At 37.1% G+C, this 16,560-nt stretch overlaps 1 gene segment (V, D, J or C); it reads left to right on the plus strand.

Annotated features, from left to right (window-relative positions):
- Positions 1-6,267: 6,267 nt before the first annotated feature.
- LOC146889617 (T cell receptor beta variable 29-1-like) lies at positions 6,268-7,609 on the plus strand. The segment is given in 2 exon segments: positions 6,268-6,322; positions 6,601-7,609. Coding segments are annotated over 2 exon segments (588 nt in total).
- Positions 7,610-16,560: the final 8,951 nt, after the last annotated feature.

Genomic DNA, 16,560 nt, shown 5'->3' on the forward strand with positions numbered 1-16,560 from the left:
ACACCAAGATATCTGGTCAAAAGAACGGGAGAGGAAGTTTTGCTGGACTGTGAACAGTATATGAGCCATGAAAGAATGTTCTGGTATCGACAAGACCCAGGTCTAGGGCTACGGTTGATTCATTTTTCATATGATGTTAACAGTAACAGCGAAGGAGACATCCCTGAAGGATACAGGGTCTCTCGGAAGAAGCGGGAGCGTTTCTCCCTGATTCTGGAGTCTGCAAAAACCAGCCAGACATCTGTGTACTTCTGTGCCAGCAGTTTATCCACAGCTCTGCACAGCCACATCCTCTTCACACAAAAAGCACCCACAGGAAGGAGATGGCTCTGCCTCCAGGTTGATGTTGTCTTTCATGTCACATAGTGCCAGTTACAAAGAGGTGGCCACTAAAGGGGAACCTCTACACATTCTTAAATTAGAAAAGAAAAACCACGAGATATTCTCACTCCTTCATAATTCAGAAAACAATATGAACTTAACCTGACCCAAAATATAGTAGTCCCTAAACTACATTCCTGAGACTGACACCCTACCATATGTCATCTTTCATATTTGCACAAAAGCAGTGCTTAATATTTTAAATAATTTCATCCTTCCATTGTAGGCTCCAATCCCTCTCAATAATGGACTTGGTTTGCTTTGTTCTTTGTAGTATGTCGCCAGAGGGCACCAACACGTCTCTCCTCTCTAGATAGACTTTATTGTCTGTCCAGATCCAAAGGTTTATAAAGCTGGAATTTTATTTATTCCATTTTTTATTTATTTCCTTGAAAATCAAACCACTCTGACTGATCAAAACCACAACTTCAGATTTTCTTATCAACTCTCTTTCACTGGACAGTCTCTAGTCAAGGCAAGAGTAAACCCGGGAGCCGGTGGTCAGGCTATAACCGTTCTCACAACCACCTGGATAGTGTGCTTGTTTGGGAGAGTGAAACACAGAAAACATTACCTGGGTCCCAAATTATGAGATATGTATTAAACAACTAATAAGACTAAACAAACCTGAAATATATTTTAAATTTTGTTTATTTGTTTATTTTTGTAGTTTGTGTGTATGTGTACATGTGCACACATAGGTGCACATGTTCAAGCATGCTTTCATGGGCATATCCATTCACACATATATCAGAGAAGAACTTGCAGGGGTTAAACTCAGGTTGACAGGTTTGGCTTCCTAAGAAGCCTAATACATTGTTGTATGACAATGTATTAATATTCTCTGCATGCACAGGAAGACAGGGATGAAAAGTAAATACGTATTATAAAGTTTAGGACTACATTTACATAAGAAATTGGAAATTAGCTGATATGGGATTAATGGATGGCAAGAATAGAAGAACTACAAAATGAAAAAGTGTTCTACTTTGTGTACAATACCCCTGAAGGGAAGGAAAAGACTACAGAAATTAAAAGTCTCCTGACTGTGGTAACATCCAGAACAGAGTCAAAGGATCCTCACAAAATGTAATTACTTAGCAACACTACTCACGGGAATCTTTGGATGTGTGTGCAAACCTCACATTACCCACAAATCTACTATTTCCTACAGTAAACATTGCTGACAGATCAGATGAAGGAAAGAGGAACAAGTCTAAGTAGTGTTTGCATTCCTTTTGCCACCAGGAATCATCATCATGCCACCAAAGTCGAGTCCCTGGTTCAAAGTTTGTCACGTGACTCTCAGGTCCTGCTATAGTTGTCACTTGTTTCCTCTACTGTGTCCAAGTATTGTAGCCTTAGCAGAGAGGAAGGGAAATAGAATAAAATGACAGTATGCAGCGATGAAATAGCGCTCATGGAACTAAAGGATTGTTGAAATATGGAGGATGTTTGAGTTTGGGCATAACCTGAAAGTAATGTTCTAAGCAATGAATGTTCGAAATATAACTTCATAAAGACATATAAAACCTCACTAATCCTCTGAAAATACTTCCTATTATCTCAACACACATGCATCATTTTAAAATTCAAGCTTTCCCAGAAAGTGAGAGATTTTTGAAGACTCAGTCCTACTGAGATTTCTTCACCAAACCCCTCCCCTCAGGGCTCAGGGAGCTATGCAAAGGAAGAGGCAGAAAAATGACTCTAAAGCAAGAGAGAAAAGATGTTTAAATGTGGACACTTCCATAGCATTCTTTGCTGGGACACAGTGAGGCAGAGCTTTTCCTGCAGGGAACAAGCACATTGAGAGCTGGAAGTCACTTCTCTAGAAGTGTTCCAGGCAATGTAACACAATGTTCCTGGCACATACAGAATGCTTCCTTACAGTTAACCATGAACCTGGATTAAAATAACTTTCTTGTGGCCACACAGCTCATGAACCTGGTCAATATGCTTTAAATTGTTTGTTCTTCAATTCTATTTGTGATTTGTTGGTTCTTAGAAGAGTCACCACACAACACTCCACTTGATTTAGTCTTTTTGACAATTGCTCAGTAGCCACTAGACTTTCTGGTTCCTTTTATGTTTCTGAAGAGTCTAGATTCTTTTAATAGGATCACTTTGGGATTGTAGATCTAGGACTTTGCAAGGTGATAAAACCTTATTTTGTTCAGTGGACACGCAGCCTATATTTTGACAACGTTTGTTCTCTGGAAACCTCTGCTCCTGTCTGGTCTGATTGCTCATTGTTTCATTGTTCTATTGTCACCCTGAGACTTTCATTTGTTAGTCTGAATTCGATTCTTTTCCCTTTGGTTCACTGTATCGATCTGCTAGGGAAACATTATCCAGTAATGTCTTAAGAAAAATGAAATAAAAGTAAAAGTTTTGTACATAAATGAAAATGTCTTTTTTATATCTTTCAAATCTTGCATTAGGAGGGAAATCTGTGTTGAAAATTATATCATATCTGAATGTTACAGACTTTTCCATGACATTCTATAAATCATTGCTACCAAGAGATTGATGTCTGCTTTAGGAGGAAGAGTCAGTTTTCCTTAGGGATGCGGAACTTTAGAGGCTAGCTGTAGTCCAGTAGACGGTCCTATACCCACACAAATATAGACAGCACTAATTGGACTTAGAGAGTTTACAAAATGCAGAGCATATGAAATTGAGAAGTAAAAGTGGTGGGGGGGTATGGGAGTAATTGGGCAGGCAGGAATGAGGGGAGTGGCCTTGATCCAAATGCATTACATGCATGTATGGCTTTACAACCAGTAAAATAGTCTAATGGTATTTCCCATTTCAGTTGTTTTATTGAGGAGGAGGAAAGGATTTATTTCATTCGTTGTCCCAAAGAGTTCATTATCAAAAGCATTAAGCGTGCCAGACATCACTGACACATTCCTTTAATCCCAGTGCTCTTCAGGTAGAGGCAGGCAGATCTCTGTGAGTTTGAGGCCAGCTGTTCCACAGAGCAAGTTCCAGGACATATAAGACTAAAATTACACAGAAAAACCCTGTCTCCAAAACCAACCAACTAACCAACCACCCAACAAAAAGAGTGAGGGCAGGAACCAGGAGGCAGGAGCTGAGGTGATGGAGAGGTGCTGCTTTCTGGCTTGCTTAACCTGCTTTCTTATAGAACCCATGACCACCAGTTCAGAGGTAGTACCATCAAAATGGACTGGGCTGTTCCCCATCAATCATTGATTAAGAAAATGCTAATTGGCTGGCCCACAGCCGGATCTTATGGAAGCATTTTCTCAGTTGAGGTTTTCTCCTCTCAAATGACTATAGTTGGTGTCAAGTTGACACAAAACTAGACAGCATTATTTTGTCTTAGTGAAAACTGCAATGTCTGAGATGTATGGCTCTGATTCCATCCTGAACTGTGGCCTGCCTCCAAGAGCGGTTTATATTTGTGTCTTGGGGGATTGCAAAAAATTACCAGCACTCCTCATAATTCTCTGATCTTTGCAAGAGCAACAAGTGAAAATGGTTAGAGAAATCGTTCAGTTGTTAACAGCACTAATTGCTCTCGCAGAGGGCACAGTTTCAGTTCCCAGAGCCCAAATGATGTCTCACAACCACCCGTAACCGCAGTTCCAAGGGATCAGACACCCTCTCTTGATCTCCAAGGGCATCAAACACACACATGGTATATGTATTTTCATGCATCAGAACCCACAGAAACATAAAAATAAATATAGTAATTAATCCCAATACTCAGGGGGCAGAGGCAGGTGGAAATTTGTGAGAAGAAAAGGAACAAATAAACTAATAAAAATTGGAGTACAGACCAAAACAGAGGACTCTCAACAGAGGAATCTAAAATGGCTGAAAGACACTTAAGGAAATGATCAACATCCTCAATAGCTCTTGTGATAAATCTATGTCATTTAACATGCCATTTGCAGCTAACAGTGGTGGGCCTTGTATCCCATAAGCCTCTGAAACCATCCTTTCCCTGTCCAGTCTCCACTTCTGACAAATGACATGGAGACTTAATCACTATGAAAGCTCAGCCTTAGCTTATGTTTGTCTCACTAGCTCTTGTAACTTAAATTAGCATGCTTCTATTAATATCTGTTTTGCCATGTGATTTTTTAAAACCTTTTTTTTAATGTTTTTGTCTCTTTGTTTTTGGTTTGGTTTTTTAAGACAGGGTTTCTCTTTGTAACAGTCCTGGCTGTGCTGTCCTGGAACTTGCTCTATAGACTACGCTGACCTCAAACTCACTGAGATCCACGTGCCTCTGCCTCCCAAGTGCTGGTAATAAAGGTATGTGCCAACACTGACTAGCTTCTTTTTAATTTTCTTTTATTTTGTATGACTGACTCCCTTTGTGCCTCATTGGTGTCACCATAGCATCTTGAGCCTAGAGTCAATAGTTTTAATTTTTATTTTGTAGTTTCAGTACATAAGTTGTCTTGTACTGAATATTTTTAATTCTCAGGATTTTGAAATTCTGTGAAGATAAACCTCTGATTCATTTTTTCTATGTTTATTAAACGCGCAGGAAAACATTTGTTGTACACACACACACGCATATATACATACATTTGAGTATAAATAGTGAGAGAGTAAGAGAAAGTGAGAGATAATTTTATAACAGAATCTTGGAATCAGGGGAATAAGACCGGTTAGTTTTGCAAGACTGTCTTCCTGGATTCCATATTTTCTTTAGAAAGTCAGGCTTGCCATTCTCAGTTGCCAGTTAGAAAAACACAGTACATTGTAAAAGTGAGGCAATCTTTGTTAGCTCTGATGCTAATCCGTGGTTCTGGGATTACAAAGACTTGTATTTGAGGCATAATTTTTTTGTCACCTCTTCTTGAAATTTGTATAAGTTATTCTCTCTGGGTCTTATGTGCAAAAATTTCCAATTGGTAAAACACAGTGACAATCACGTCTAAATAACAGCGCCTGGAACTGGAGAGATGGCTTAGAAGTTCAAAGCATTTGCTGCTCTCCAGAGTACCCAGGTTTGGTTCCTAGCACCCACCTTACAGCTCATAACTATCTGCAACTCCAATCAAGAGGATCTCATCTGACCTTCAAGGGCTCCAGAGCATTCTTATACATAAAATAAAATAAATAATCATAATAAAAAATAACTCAGCTCATAAATAAAAAAGCAGCTCTATTTTATTCCATAAGTAATATGCATAAGTAATTGTATGATGTAAGGAATTTATTACAAAATGAAGACAAATTTGTGTCAAACAATCGAGAGGAATGACCTGATCTGTAGTCTACACTGAACTGAAATATAAAAAAAATAAATATTATTACAAATTTCCAAGGACTATTTAAAATATTAATTATTGTGATATTGAACTAAGGGAAGATGTATGAGACATATTTCTTCATCTAACTTTTGATTTAATAAATAAGGCAGGTGAGAAATAGTACCTTAATTACTTTCTTAACATGAAGAACCAGACAATGAAGTGCCACTTACTGGAAGGATTGATATTCAGAAATAGGTGTTAGTTTAGTACTCCATGCATATTGGAGGAGGAACACTAAGTTCAAGTAGGGAAAGCATGATGAAGACAGCAGACAGTTTAAACTGATCAAAGTTAATGTTGCATCGCATTTGCGTTTGTATACTCAGAAAGTAGCACAGTAGTGGTGGATAAATGAATGTCATACAGGTGGAAACTGAATTGTGGGATACCTTTCGAATGAAGGACCCAGCCTCAGTGAGCAACTACATAGCTCCTCTAGGGGGCAATGTATTTTTTTATTTTAAATGTTTAGCAAAAAGTCATCTTCTTACAAAAAGAAATGAACAGAATGAGTAAGGAAGCAGTTGTGCAGTGGGGAGGAGAGATGAGTGTGACCTTGAGGTTTTAGTGCCTTTTCTCAGAAAAAGACCGTTGCTTAAGGATGTGGACTCTCCTGCTACTTCTCCTGGGCCAAGGTAGGAACTTTGTCCTAAACAAAGCCTTGGGTCAGTGTTAATGCTGAATTGAGGTATGAGGACACTTTCCTGCACCAAAGCAGACTATACAAGCCAGAGGATGATGAAGATGTCTTAGACTAGAAGACTCTGTCAGAGAGTGTTGGTAAAAGGGAGGGGCGTGCTACATGGTTTGGGGAGTAGGATGATACCAGAGTAGATAAAGCAGAAATCTTTGTCCAGATGTGTCTGACTCGAAACTTGTTTGCCTTCACGGATTTCTGTCTCTCTTAAACTAGGCTCTGTGTTCAGTGTCCTCGTCTCCCAAAAGCCCAAAAGGGACATCTGTCAAAGTGGAACCTCGCTGAAAATCCAGTGTGTGCTTGACAGTCAAGTTGCTGGGATGTTCTGGTACAGACAGATCCCGGGACAGAGCTTGGTGCTCATGGCAGCTGCAAATCAAGGCTCAGAAGCCACATATGAGAAAGAATTCGACAAGGATAAGTTTCCTATCAGCCGCCCAAACCTAACATTCTCCACGTTGACAGTGAGCAATGCGAGGCCTGAAGACAGCAGCTTCTATTTCTGCAGTGCTGGAGACACAGTGCTGGTTACAAGTGAGAGATCTCAGCAAGAACCCCGGCTCCTTCCACCCAGGTCTGCCGAGATGAGCCAAAGGGCCCTGCCAATGTACTCAGCACGAAAACCACAGCTTCTGAGTGACAGTTGTTCATATGTCTGCGGGCACCATGGATGGGAACAGAAGGTGAGGAAGGAGAGAGAACCTTTGGGACTCACTGGAGAGTTCATAAGAGACTCAGGGCAAATTTTCACCCCAAAAATATACTTATAAATACTCTGCTAACACAGATACAATCTGTCTGCAAGTAACAAAGCCAAAAATCACTTCTTAACTGTTTATCTCAATAATATATTTTGTTTATTTCTTCTGTATTTTATCTCACATGATTGGGTATAGCATTTTGTATTAATGCTTGTTGACTGATTTGTTAAATAGGATCATAAAGTTGTCCCAATGTGACACATGAATGTTAGATCAGTGTAGAATTTGCAAAATTTCAGGAGCCTGCTCCACCGGTGAGCTCTGGAGTATCCCAAGAGGCCTGATTCACATTGGACTTTCTCCTTTAATAACTGCCAGTGTTGTTACCACCACAAAGGAAGAGGCACAGTGCTCAGTCCTTCCTTTGGATGTGCTCCACTCGGCTGCACTATTCTTCTCTGTTTGTGACATAATGTGCAAAGTTAAGATGGTGCTTGCGAGGTGAAATAGTGAATAAACCCATGATGAAAGCTTCCTGCTGCTAGGGCACAGGCCAACTGGACCTCGATCTTTTTAAGAGTCTATTGCCAGAGGCAGGTTGATCTCTCAGTTTGAGACCAGCCTGCTGTCCATAGTTCCAGCTCAGCCAATCATACATTGTAAGACCACATCTAAAAAGAGTAAAAAAGAATCTAGTATTAGACAAATGTGGTGGTATAGCCTGCAGTTCAAATCCCAAGGAGCCTGTGAGTATGGGAGGATTTGGACTTCAATTCCAATCTAGACTATACAGTCCAGTCTCAACAATGAAAAAGCCACAAGAACAAAACAAATTAAAATGGCCTGTAGTAAATAGTCTTGTCTAGATCCCTCTATCAGATATACCTTATAAAAGGAAACTGGGAAGAAAATTCACTGTGTTCTAGTGGTCACTTTAGGTCTGAGACCTTGGCTATGTTTTATGATTTGCTTGCCTTCTCTGATATAGTACACTCATAAGGACATATTATATTGAGTTATATTGTTTATAGATAGGCAGTGATGGATAGCAGAGGACTGAGATATGATATGATGCCTGATATGATATGGTATGATGCCTGGGATGCATGGGACCTTACCTGCACATACTTCACTTGTACCAAACTGAGGGCGCCTAGAAAATATCCCTCTCTGCGTTTTATACAAATTCCATGCCAGGCTTCATGCTGAAGGAGACTGTGATTTTAGAGAGAGACATCTCTTCCTATGTTGATGTTCTGTTATTCTATAGAATGCATTTCCATATTGAGAGGTTTCTGACTGTTCATTCTGTTTGACCTCAAATTATCTATCATTTTTTTTTCCTACGAAAATGTTACCAGAGTGAATAAGTACAGACACAGAAAATAAGGACAAATTTGCGGCACCTACATGGCATCTCACAACTGTCTGCAATTTTAGTTCCAAAGGTTCTGATTTCAGCTTCTGACTTCTACAGGTACTGCATACATACATGTGATGCTCATATATGCATATAGATAAAATACCCATGTTTGGAAAAAAGGGGGAGAGGATGGGGAAACCTTGTTAGCCAATTATCTTTAAGAGATGGATGCAAGTCAAGTGACTTTCTGGGACCCAGAGAGAAAAATGTGTGTACAGACCAGGTGCCCTCGCTCTGTGTGGTTCTGTCGCGACTGAGCAGAGCCTGCATGTTCTGTTCCTATGACGTGAATGTCTCCTTATAATAAATAAAAATATTCTTGTTTATCCTTTAAGCTATCCCGGTTATTTCACGAATCAAGTTAGCTTCTACACATAATTTTAATTTAATTTTTAAACTTTACCTCACACAGCTATAGGTTTTCTATTAAGAACTATGTTTGGATTAAAGAAATCATTCAGGTAAATTTCTTTTTAAAATTTCCTCCTAGGAATATTTCAATTTCCTCCATTATTTCTTCAATGAACAGGTGGCCATTCAAACATTCTTCATTAAATTTCTATGTATTTATATTGTGTATCTTTTTCATTGTTTCTAATTTTGTTTTGTTCTCAAAGAATGCAGAAAACATTTTATTTGTGAAGATTAGTGTTATAGTACAAGATGTGATGTGTTTTGGAGAAAGCTTCAGGCATTATTGAGAAAAGTGGCCACTTACAACTACTTAGTCTATGTAGCATGTGAATTTTGAAGTGTGTGGAATTTCTACTTGAACAGCATAGGTATCAAGAGAATGGAATATTGTAGCCACTCACTGTCACTGCATTGGCTTGCATTTGTCCTTTTATACCAAATAGTTAGATACTTTTATGAAATTGAATTCACAAACGATAAGTGTATTTATATTTACAATTGTTTTATATTTGGTGTGTATTTTGTATTTTATTAGGATGTATTGATGTAATTTATCTGTACTTATAAATCTTTCATTGATGTCTACTTTGAAAGATATTTGTGTAACTGCTTTTGTTTGTTTCTGGTGTCCTTTCCTTGATACACACTTTCCCATCATTTCACTTCTAGTTTCTGTTTCTCTTCGCCAATTAGGTGGGTTTCTTTAGTACAAATACAAATTACCATTCTATCTATTTGAGTGGATAGTTAAGACCATTTACCCTGTGACCTGTTGTCTGAGGCTGTAGGTTCATTCCAGACTGCCCAGACTTGAAATAAACACACAGAAACTGTATTAATTAAATCACTGCTTGGTCAATAGCTTAAGAATCTTTCCCACTAGCTCTTATATCTTAAATTAACCCATCTCCATTAATCTGTGCATCAACACGAGGTTGGGACCAACTGACAAAGTTTCAGCAGGCTCTGGTGGAGGCATCTGTCTTCTGTGGCAGCTACATGGCTTCTCTTCAACTCACCTATTCTCTCTCTATATCTTTCCCAGCCCTGCTATGTTCTGTTAAACCACTTGCAGAAAACAGATTTATTTATTAACCAATAAAAGCAACTCATATACAGAAGGACTTCCCATAACACTTCCTCTTTTTTGTCTACATGAAAGGAAGGTTTTAACTTTAACATATTAAAATTATATATAACGAAACAGACATCAAACGAGAATTACAATTACAATATTTACATCTATCTTTTATCATAACTAAGGAAACTATATAACTATCTATCCTTCAGCTCCATCTAAGACGCCAGAAGGATGTAATATTACCTAAGTTAAGATGAAGTCCATTGTATGCAACTTCCAAAACTCTAGAATTGACAGAGAGATATCTCACTTTCTGTACAGTCACCCAAAGTTCTTCTGCAACATTGCGGCATCCATTTTCACCCTACAGGCCCATAATATCCAGCAGACTTTCCCATGAAGCAGGAAATTTTAAAGATAATTCTACCTATATTGTCAGTTTGTCAGTCACTTTCTTCTGTGTCCTGCAGAATGTCTTGCACACTCCTTCATGAAGTAGGAATTCTGAAAGGTCATCTCACCTTTAGGCAAGTTCAGCAATCATTTTTTGTAGGTCCAGCATGTCCAGTTCATACAGCATAACATCAAGCAGTCCAGTCAAGAGCAGCTTCTTGCCCAAATGGCTAACCAACTTCATAAGCAACCTCTTTGATGTCCATCATCCTCTTGAAATAGATTGGTTCTGCCAGGAGGATATGTGTCTCAATGTTGAGAAAAGTTCTAAAATCTTTCTTTTTTTCCCTTTTTTCTTGGAATTTCAAAAAAAAGTTTATTGTTGTTGTGTCTTACTGCTTTTGTATTTACAGAAAAGTAATTATTTTGATCTTTAATTTCTATAAACTCAAATAAACATTCTGACTTGATGTGGAGTATTTGATGATTCTTGCAATGTTGTTGGATTTCTCTGTGGATTATCCCAACCTTGTAATATATGTTCCCTTTATCCTAACTCATTTTAAAAGTTTGCTTGCTTACTGGGTTGAGCTTATTTGATTTATTTATTAATTTATTAATTTGTTCACTTATCTACTAACTATGCCTCCTGCAAATTTAATTTTTCCTTAGGTCTCTTGTTTCTGAATTTCTTTTTTTTTAAGAATTAAAATTATCTTTTATTTTCAGTGGTGATGACAGATTGTTTACAAAAGAAACTTGTTGGAAAAGGATTTTAGAATAAAAATGATAGCATTTGTGAAATGGATGGCTTGCTTATCTCGTTTTATCTATACTGAGCATACCTATAATGGTCTGAATTTCTTAATCTATGAACAGGGTTCTCTTAAATATCTTCTGAAATGCTATAGAAGTATAGCATATATATAAAATGAATAACTCACTTTATCTATGGTTATCCTGCAAGGTCTTTGTCTGTTTGAAAAACCAAAGGGCCAGTTTTGCAGATATAAATTGTATTAGTTGACAGACATTTACTTTTAATTCTTGAAAACTACTATTAACTTTGTTTTAGACTTTAGGGCTTCTGCTGAGATATCGGGGATAATTATGTTTATGTATTTTGGAAAATTCTTATTCTATGTCAAATATTCTTTATTTTATCTGTAGTCTTAGTAATTTTAGCTATGGTTTGAATAGAGTATTTTCCTTTGTAATGCTTTTTGTAGTTGAATATCCATTTAGTTTCTGGATTTGGAAAAATTTGGTACTGATTCCACAAAATAGGTTATCTTTTACTTTGATTGGTATCTCAAAATCTAAGGTACCCTTGTGGATCTTTAGATTTTATTTTATCTTTTGATCATTCCCCAATTTCCCAAATATGTGTTCATGATTTCTGTTTTCTTGTCTTTCATTTCTCTCTGGATATGAATTTTCCTCATCCTTGTGTTCAGAACCTTATTGATTTTGTTTGTTTGTTTCTAGATCCACCTATGCTGTCAGCCTTTCTTTTCACAGTGTTTCTATTAAATTTTTTGAGCTGTTCCATTCCAAAATATCTTAGCCACATTTAGGACCATAACCTTGCAAAATCTTCTGTTTAAGGTAATGAAGCAATGGTTTTACCTCACCTTTTTTTTCTTTTTTAATTTTCTCTGAGCTCACAGATAATTTTATAAATGAAATATTTGAAGGTCCCATCAATATTTGAATCATTTTGGTGAAGAGAATTTATTTATTGAGGAGTTGAAAACTTTTAGAAGTATCTTATTCTTGCCTCCTTCATATAATATTGGGTTTTACATTGTTATTTATTCATGTGCTATGTTGTATATCTTGTTGTGACTTTTATCTGGTGTTATTCCTCAGAGGAATACTGTTCTGGGCGTTTATATCACAACGATTACTCTGAGGAGAGAAAGCCAACACCAGTAACTAAACCAGTCAGCAACAGCCAGAGTTTTAGTTTCATGACTCCACTGGAGATATCAATTCCATCATCAGTGTTTGAAACAAAGTAACTATGATAGTTATTTAAAATCAAAAAATATATACATACTTAAAATGAAATTCTTCATAATTAAGTAATGAAAAAGAAGATAGCCTGGGAAAAGGAAAAAAGGAAACATAGAGAAGAAAACAAGGAGTCAAAACGTATATGGGATACACCTGTAAGAAGTGACACTGTTGTTGGAAAGATGGCTCATTAGTTAAGTGTGCTTGATGCTCTTGCAGAGGACCCGTGTTCAGTTACCAGCACCCACATCGGCAGCTCACAACTACCTGTAATTACAGCTCCAGGGAATTTATTTCCTCTTCCTGATTCTGTGGACACTTGCTTTCCTGAATTATAGCATAATTCACTCAGGCACAAACATATACACATAAGCAAAAGCAAAAAAATTTTTTGAAGAAGTAAAACTGAGGGAGAGTATAAAATGTACAGAGAAGAAGAAAGCATAAAAATGAAATATATCTTTCTTATAGGAAACAGGATGAATCTACCTTCTCACGCTTGATATCTACAGCTTGCTCTGTCAGGAGGTGGAGTGGGAGCAAGTCTTTATACGTTTATATCCATAACATCCAAATAAACTAAACCAGAAAGGATTGAAGACTGAGTCTCACCTCCTCTTCCCAGCCAGAATGAATGCTTGTGGAGGAGTCACCCACAAATTGCTCCCACCAAGTCACCCTAATAATGTTCACCTGTTTTAATGTCTCCTTCCACCATAGCATTCTCTTCTCCCACCAAAGCTTGCTATGTATGTTTTGTGTGAGAAATGTTTGGACAGAAGTTTTTGTTGATATCTGTGTCACTCTGAGAATGTTCAAAGTATTCAAGCCAAACTGTTGTATAAGACGAATCTTTGACTGCTCCTTATAAGGCCTGGACTCAAAATTCTCTGCTTTAGCACTTCCCTTCCAACTTGTATTAACACAAGGATGAGCCTTCGTCTCTCAAGCTAGTTCAAGATTTAGTTACACTGATGTGTGACCCTTAGCTTATCTCATTGGCCTGGTAACACAAGAAGATATGATGCTTCTGTTAATTAGAGTTCCAGTATCCACCAGTTTCCTATGCCTGCCCATACTGATTCTCAAGATGTTCCCATGATTATATAGAGGAGATGGGTGAAATTTGGGGATTTAGATTTTTAAAACCTATTGTCCTAGCCACTCTCCAGCTGAGAAGTGTTACTGTATAGCATCTCCTAAGGCCATACCAGTACATACATGAGCAACCTGTGCAGTGCCAATGCATTATTTTTGCTACCTGTCTACTTTGTGGAATACAGATCTCTCACCTTAAACATCAGTTTGGTAGATCACAGGTTGATACAACCAGTTCATTTCAACATTAAAAAATTTACTTTATTAATGAAGTTGATTTATTATAAAGTTGCTTCTCTTTCTATTGGTTATTTTAATTGCATGCATTTCAGATTATTAAAATGAGATATTGGGAAATCAATCAGTTGCAATAAAATCAGATAATGATATATATTGCTTAAAATTTGTTCTATTAACCAAATAATATTTCATAAAAATTATTGCATCCAAATGTTACTTTTACATTTATGAATGTATTTTACTGTGTTGAGCAACTTAGTTCATATCTCCACATTTTTATAAGCAAAACCAATGGAAGGGTAATTATTTACATGCCGAATGATAGAATTACTTTATTTTAAAACAAACTGAGTGTATGTGTGTGTGTGTTGGTTATTTGTTGCTAAAACTTGGGATAGAATAAAGAAGCCTTCTTTATTCCTTCTCTTTGTATTTACTTCTTATACAAGAGTTTATAGTACTATCATCTCTCCAAAGATAACTTCCCTGTCCACTCACCCTGAAAACCATATGACGTTGAATGATGTTGATTTTTTACCCTGCTTTAAGAACACCTGGTCACTATTTTTAAAAGAAAGTATGGACGTTTAGATAGATTATAGATAGAATTAGTTATATTTATTTATTTTCTGACTTCAGTCACATGTACATATATAAGTTCAATTAAGCAAGGCTCTATTTTTTCTCCTTCATTTGTGTTCACTTTAAGCATAGAGGTATGGAAATAAACTAGGAATTCAGTAAATATTTGTTAAGTAAATATCTTGTATGTTAAGGGAAAATTTGTCAAGCAGATGTAGATTTCTTCATGCAAAAAGAACTTTACTCATTCACCTGAGGTTAGATAATCTAAGCCAATAAAAGATTAGACAGCCATGGGCACATAGCTGCAAACCCAGCATTAGTATCCAAGAGCTGAGGCAGGATAGTTGTGATTATGAGTTTACCAGGGATGGATAAAGACTCTGTTTTCAAATAAATAAAAAATTAGCAAGGTTGTTCTAAAAGGGAAGTTCTAAAAGATATTTATTTGAGCAAAGCTACATATTTGATTAAGGCTAACAATGTGTATGTACCCACTTCCCCTCTGCTGGCTTTCCCAAGATTGTGAAAGAGAGCAGATGTGATGAGTTTGGCCAGGCAATGCCAAAACCAGCTCAAGCACAATGATTTTAATATACAAGGTTTTCTTGCCAGAATTGTCCTAGTGCCTGTGCAGATTGACAATTTTATGAGGCTTGAAAATCTTTACAGGATTTTTCTAGTCTTGTTCACCTAGATGAGATGAATTTACCATCTCTCGATCCTCCAAATGTATGGCACAATTTGTACATTTTATGAACAAAGTCAAGTGACGAGAGCTGCTAACAGTTAATATTATCTGAATCTCTTGTGACATATTATGATATAAACTTAATGTATTAGATTTTGCATTTCATGGAAGTCACAGGTGCTTCCATAATAATAGTCCACATAATGACAGCTTCTGGACCCTCCACTGAATTTTCCCAGCTTACTCTTTATTAGTCTCAATTCATCTAAGCAGTTCCAGTAAGCCCAGAAAGTGAATAGAAAAAGTGACTGTTGTATAAAAATGAACACTCACATCATTTTACCAGGTGATAAATCTTTAATAGTCAGAGAACTGTAACTGTTAATCCTTCATCTTTGACTCTCTATGATGAATGGTGCCTGAGTAAGAAGATAAAATGCAAATAGCATGCCATCAATATGCAGCTTTTTTGTTGGTCTTGAGTTCAAGATGGGAAACAGGAATAGGAAATAGGGGTAGGAGGTATGAGGGTGTGTATTAGTCACATTTATCACTGTGACTGGACACCTAACACGAATTTCATGAAAGAGGGATTTATTCATTTTTGATCACAGATTCAGAGTTTCCATTTCACAGTCTTTGGCTCTGCTGCTTCTCTGCCTATGGTAAAGGCATAGAAAAATTGAACCTCAATTTTTTACTATGAAGAGAAAGCACAGACCCAATGGGAGGCAGGACCTGGGCAAGACAGTGATGTAGTATCTTCTACAGAGAGGTCCCATATTCTCCTTTTTCTAGATCACTCCTAAATAACATTGCCAGGATAGTTACAATATAAAGCAATATCTCTATCCCTTACAGCTACATCATCTAGGGCAGTGGTTCTCAATCTGTGGGTCGAGACCCCCTTGGCCAACCTCTCTCTCCAAAAATAGTTACATTGCAGTTCATAAAAGACAAAATTACAGTTATGAATTATCAACCAAAATAATGCTATGGTTGTGGAACTGTATTAAAGGGTCACAGCATTAGGAAGGTTGAGAACCACTAGGGACTACTAGAATCAGTTATAATAAGTCTCCTGGGTTTAGTAATCTGGGGTGTCAGGTGTTATCTTTCAAGACTTAAAATAGATCCTTTCTGTCTTTGAAAGTTTTAAGTGATAATTCTATTGTTAGTCTGATGGGCCCACATTTCTATGTGATTTGGTTTTTCTAGATCGCTACATTCAACATACTTTCTGCTTTTTATATTATCTAGTGTTTTGGGGTATAATATAATGAGGTAAGATTCTTTCCCAGTCTTATTTTTTTGCTGAACTAAATACATCCTGTTTCCGTAATATTTGGTCAACCCTGAGAAATATTGTTGTGACTCTTTTGAAAATGTTTTCAATGCCTTTAGATAGATATTCTTTTCCTTTGTTTGGTAACCTCTATATTTTATCTTTTCATTGAGAATCATGTGAGAGTTCACACTGCTCCTTCTTTGACCTTTGTCCCTGTTGGAATTTTCTAATTCATCTACTTTGTCT

Source organism: Myodes glareolus, chromosome 25, assembly GCF_982192425.1.
Source record: "Myodes glareolus chromosome 25, mMyoGla1.1, whole genome shotgun sequence".
NCBI classification, from domain to species: domain Eukaryota; kingdom Metazoa; phylum Chordata; class Mammalia; order Rodentia; family Cricetidae; genus Myodes; species Myodes glareolus.